This window comes from Enhydra lutris, unplaced genomic scaffold, assembly GCF_002288905.1.
Source record: "Enhydra lutris kenyoni isolate GAN:26980312 unplaced genomic scaffold, ASM228890v2 scaffoldscaffold22, whole genome shotgun sequence".
Lineage (NCBI taxonomy): Eukaryota > Metazoa > Chordata > Mammalia > Carnivora > Mustelidae > Enhydra > Enhydra lutris.
In genome coordinates, this window is record NW_019154106.1 from 29922200 (window position 1) to 29928199 (window position 6000).

Here is a 6000-nt window from a genome sequence, read left to right on the forward strand (position 1 = left end):
AAGGACTAAGCTGATCCATAGCTATCTTACCTGCCTCCCCCAAAACAAGCTGACCTCCTCAACATTCAACACACTATAAAGAAAACAAATTCCACTCAACAAATCAATGTCCAGCTCAGTCACAAACTACAAGATATGTGAAAAGGTAAAGTGTACCCATAACCAGAAGAAAAATCAGTAAATAGATCCAGAAATAATAGAAGTAATGGAATTAACAGACACAGCTTTAAAACACCAATTCTAAATATTTTCAAGGATCTGAAGGATGAAAATAATGAGGAAAGAAGTGGTAAATATCAAAAAGAACCAAATGAATATATAGAACTTAGAAAACATTGTATAGCTTTACAATACATTAGAAATGGCAAAAGAAAAGATCCCAGACTAGGAGGAAGTATTTGTAATACCTGTCACAGACTTATACTCAAGATATATAAAGGATTCTGAAGAGGGGTGCCTGGGTGGCTCAGTTGGTTAAGTGTCTGCCTTTGGCTCAGGTCATAGGATTGAGCCCCATGTTGGGACTCTCTGCTCAGAAGCTCTTTTTCTCCCTCTGTCTGCCTCCCCCTGCTTGTGCACACTCTTTCTCTGTGTCAAGTAAATAAGTAAATATCTTAAAAAAAAAAAAAATTCTTAAAATGAGTAAGAAAACAACCCATTTAAAAAATAAGCAAAGTATTTTAATAGACCCTTCACATAGGCATAAGAAAAAATGTTCATCAGAGAATTGCAAATGAAAACCACAATGTGATACCAGCAATTTACTAGAAAACTCAAACATTGCTGCTGAGATTATAAGATGATTCAATTATTTTGGAAAAGATTAAGGATAGGCATACACTTATGGCCTAGAAATCCTACCCCTTGGTATTTACTGAAAAGAAATGGACTTACATATTAATGTTTAGAGTGCTTTATTTTTAACAGCTCCAAACTGCAAAGAAAAATATCCATCAACAGATTCATGGACAAACATTGTGATTTATAATAGAATACTACTTAGAAGTAAAAAGGGATGAATGACTGATACATACTAGATTAATCATAAAAAAAAAAATGAACAAAGCCAGAAACAAAATATAGTACAATCTTACTTATATGAAGCTTAGGAACAGGTAAAACTGGATTCCAGTAACAGATCTCACTAGTTGCCTGGTACCAGGTATATGCATGGTAGGTTGACTGGCACAGGAGGGAACTTTCTGGCATGATGAAAATGTTCTCCATCTTGATTATAATCAGCAGTTACATAGGTGTGCACATTTTCCAAAACTAGTGTCAAACTTGAAATGAGTGCTTTTTACTATAAAGTATACCTCTAAAAAACCGATTTTTAAAGTGTTACTTTAAAACACTGTACTCTCTTACTCTATACCCAAAATAAGTGGAATTAATTTCAGCTTCATGAATTTTTACTGGACACTGAGTAATAGGTCAGCCAAGGTGACTGCTTTGATTTTAAAAAATCCAACTTAAGGACGCCTGGGTGGCTCAGTTGGTTGAGCAGCTGCCTTCGGCTCAGGTCATGATCCCAGCGTCCTGGGATCGAGTCCCGCATCGGACTCCTTGCTCGGCAGGGAGCCTGCTTCTCCCTCTGCCTCTGCCTGCCACTCTGTCTGCCTGTGCTCGCTCTCTCTCCCTCTCTCTCTGACAAATAAATAAATAAATCTTTAAAAAAAAAAAATCCAACTTAGAGGTTTTCCTTTTTATAGAGAAGTTCTTATTAAAGGTTCCATCAACGATGAGGTTGTTTTCTTGCTTTGTGTACTATCAAGCACTAAGTCTGAGAGGTAGAGGATATTCCTTTACTGTAAATGGATGCATGGGTATTAGAATGTATAGGCTTAACATAAATGGGAGTTAGCATGTCCCATATTTGAACCTGCTTCTATTAACTATCAATAATAGTACTTCACAACTTGTTTTAAGGGTAAATTGAGTTCTGTTTTCTTTTTTTAAAATAAACTAGAGGGGCACCTGGGTGGCTCAGTAGTTTAAGCCTCTGCCTTCAGCTCAGGTCATGATCTCGGGATTCTGGGATGGAGCCCCTGCTCCCTGCTCAGTGGAGAGCCTGCTTCCCCGCCTCTCTCTGCTTGCCTCTCCGCCTACTTGTGATCTCTGTCTGTCAAATAAATAAATAAAATCTTTCAAAAATAAATAAACTAGAAAGCCATGTATATACACTGGTTTGCTCTACTATTCCCTTCTTTATATTCCACCTGTTGGATTCAAGGATTAGGTCAAGATAGCCTGAGTCACTCTTCCAAAGGCTTCTGGTAATAAGTTCTAGATTTCTCTTAGCAGATTCCTTTCTGTACTTGTTAATTTTATTATACCAAAGATAACACTTCATCACTTTATTTAACTAATTTGGAAGAAAGTTGGGTCATACAAAAGTGATTGTGCTTTATAAGAATTTCTACTTACATTATAGATAAAAACCACCAAATATTTGGCTTAGGTGTTGTAAAGAATTAAGATCATGACATGATTACGGTCTGTTGGCTTATTTGGTCATAAAATAATAGACTTAAACAAAAGCCAAGCAAGCTAATGTTATAATCTAGGGCCCCAGGCAAGACAGACTTTGTATGGTAAATGTTCTAAACCATCAAAGAGTATTTGGTATGGGCAGGCAAGGTTGGGAAAGCTTCATGAAGAAGTGGAATATATATTGGATCTTGGCTTATTACCTGTTTTTTAGAACTCAGAAACACACATTAAGGAGAAACTATGGAAATTTAAACATAAAAGTTGTATTATAGCTTCTCCCATAGTGGCACTTGAGACTATGTTAATGATACATGGCTTTTCCAAATATACTATTTTTGGGGTATTTTTTTTTTCATCTATGATCTGAGATGGATTCATTTTTCTACCTGAACAATATTAAGGTTCATTGCACATAAATCCACTTAAACAGATACGAATTAGTCATACTCTTGGCCCTATAACTAGTTCCACTAATAGTGGGGGAAAAAAAGTAAGTGATCTTACAGCATCTGATACTCTTTCAGGAAATTTTTCTTTCTCTACAAATAGATTTAACATTTAAATGTATGTATTTAAAATAATTGATTTGTTTTGGACAAACATTCCTACATAAGGCATTCCAAAATTATATAATCTCTGATATAAAGTGAAATTCAGATTTTACATGCTTGTATACATTTATTTTTCCAAAAGGTAATATAGGGGTTGGAGGGGGGAAGACACAAATAAGGCAGCTCACACAAGGTTCACACAAGGTTTTTAGGGCAGTGAAAATATTCTGTGATACTATAGTGGTGGATACATGTCATACATTTGTCCAAGCCCATAGAATGTACAACATCAAGAGTGAACCCTAAATTAACTCTGGACTTTGGGTGATTATGATATTGATGTGGGTTCACCAAGTATAACAAATATACAGCATTGTGGTAGGGGATGTCAATAGTGGGGAAGGTCATGAATGTTTGGGGACAGGAGATGGGTGGGAAATTGTGCTGTGAACCTAAAACTACTAAAAAATAAAGTCTTTAAAAAGCAATAATTTGTAACATTTTGAAAAATTGCAGTCATTTCTTACTTAACCCAGTAGGAGTATTTTTCTTCACGTAAAGTTCCCCAGTCATAAAAAGCTAGTCAAAAGAAAAGTGAAAATAAATTCCTTCCCAGTAGATCATCTTGGTCTGGTCAGTAATTCAAGTTTCTTGGGTAAAAGAAACTATAAAATAACTTGTATTGTAAAGTGCTACTTTAAGGATTATTGCTGCAGAGTAACTTTTTAATGGGCAAATGTTTCATTTCACAGAGCTCATTTTTTTTAAGTTAACATGTTCTGTTCTAAATATTTTTATGGTTTACATTGAGTAAAATTGTAAACTTACGTTATTTATCAGTACATAGGACAATATAGGAGATAGGGTCTTTCATTTAGTAGAAGGTCACCATCATTCATTTTACAACTGATGATTTTATAATAAGTCCTTCTAGTTCCTGATGGTCATTACTGAAGTATAATGCATTGAAGATATGGCCTGTACAAAGGCAGAACAGGGATCTTAATTAGAATTCTGACAAGCCCACTCCAATAAAATGATGAGATTATTTGTAATTGATGTCACAATCAATTACCATTTAGTTCATCATGAGCACTCTAATAGGTCTGGCCTTGGTACTGGCCCCAGGATGTTGCTGAGTGAGTGGCTGCCCTGTTTATGCTGTTTTAGAGACAGGAGGGCACATTTTCAGTCAGCATCCTAATGACCTCTTTTGAAGTCTATTAAATTAATGACCCTGTCACACTGTTTTGATCTCTTATAACCTCAGTTTGGGATTTGTGTAACAAATTAATGTTTGGGAACCATGTGGCAAAAAAGATAGGTCTTTTAAAATGACAAAACCTTAACATTACTAGTATTTAATAAAAGATATTTTATTGTGCAAGAAATAAAAGCAAAAATACAGATCATAGGGTGTGTGTTTTATAAACAAGAACTTTAGGACATTTCTCCCTATTACCAAAAGACATGCTTTTTTATTTATACTACCCATATTTGGTTTTTTGTTTGTTTTTTAAAGGGGCTGCTTTCTTCTCTAAATCTAGGTGCCAACGGGTCACGTTTGGTTAGAAGGTGATAATCTACAGAATTCTACAGATTCCAGGTATTATGGACCTATTCCATATGGACTAATAAGAGGACGTATCTTTTTCAAGGTATTATTTTCTGCTTAAATTGTAGGTTTTCTTCTCTGAGCTGGAAGAAAAATATTTTCCTTCAAAATGAGCTTTGAAATATTCAGGCTGTCAATGGACTTAACTGTTACAGCAGCTACATTTTATGAACATGCTGGCCTTCGTAGCTATAAACATTACCTTTTTCCCTACTGAGACAGGTAATTAAGAGTAATTGTTTATTTGAATAATAAAGTTCAAACAACCTTAGCTATAAGAAGCCTTTAATTTATATCTCCAGAATGTAATTCTTTCTCATACAACTTGTACAACTATATTCATATCTTGGACGTAAGTATGCATTTGCAGAAGAGCAGTGTAGTCAAACTACACTGCTAAGTGGGGATATCCCAGTTAAGTACATTGACTTGCCAGGGTTATAATAAATGAAGGACTCTTAGGAAAGATGATTATTTTCACTGGCTCCTCCTTTTTGCCACAGCAGTAAGAAGAAAAACACCTGAACGCTGTTGGATAATCTGCAGGATTCTTCACACTTATGCAGAGGTTATATTTAAATCCTTGGGTTTATAGTTAACTTTGAGGGTAGTAAAAAAAAGCCACAGACACACATATTACGTTCATATACCACATAACATATAAATTCTTGTATAACATATCAGCGTTCCAAACTTTAGAATTAAATACATATACACATACAAATTTACTTTCTAAAGTCTCATTTTGTACAGAAAATTTGTTCTTGACTAAAAATAAGGAGAAAGTGTTTAATTACATTGCACAGAGAAAAGGGATGAATAAAAGGAATGATGATGATGTAACACTTTCATTAACTGTCTTCAATCACATTTCAATTTTACAGATTTGGCCTCTGAGTGATTTTGGATTTCTCCGTGACAGCCCTAATGGCCACAGATTTTCTGACGATTAGCAAGCATTTATTCTTTTGATTATTCCCTACAAGTGAATTTATTATTGCCACTGAAACCATATACTTACTAATAAACTATTTGCTACTTAGTTTTAGTCATTTGTAATTGTTATATGGAAGAATAAATGATACATATTGCAAGTGCTATTAGTTCCAAATATATGGATAAAAATGTAATCCAAGATAAGAAATCTAAAGTTTATGATAGATAAAAAAAATATTTTTAGGGAAAAAACCTGGATGACCACCTCACTTCTGAATTTTTGGTTTAATAGTTAAAATGAAAGTAATCTTTTCTTGACTGTGCCTCATACTTTTGCTACATTTACACATCAGAGTAGTAACTAGTCTTTCAAGTCCAAACCAGTAATACCATGAATTCAACCAA

The 6000-nt window shown here is 34.5% G+C and overlaps 1 protein-coding gene across 6 annotated transcripts in view; it reads left to right on the forward strand.

Moving 5' to 3' along the window:
• The window catches only part of LOC111149982 (inner mitochondrial membrane peptidase subunit 1), an 81717-nt gene extending 75958 nt beyond the window's left edge, over positions 1–5759 (forward strand). For 2 of the 6 annotated variants that reach the window (XM_022507276.1, XM_022507275.1), the window contains 2 exons: positions 4592–4702; positions 5544–5759. In XM_022507276.1, coding sequence (XP_022362984.1) covers positions 4592–4702; positions 5544–5612 — 180 coding nt within the window. In that variant the 3' untranslated portion in view covers positions 5613–5759. The remainder of the gene's footprint in view (positions 1–4591; positions 4703–5543) is intronic. The other 4 variants (XM_022507272.1, XM_022507277.1, XM_022507273.1 and 1 more) reach the window with 4 other exon arrangements.
• Positions 5760–6000: the final 241 nt, after the last annotated feature.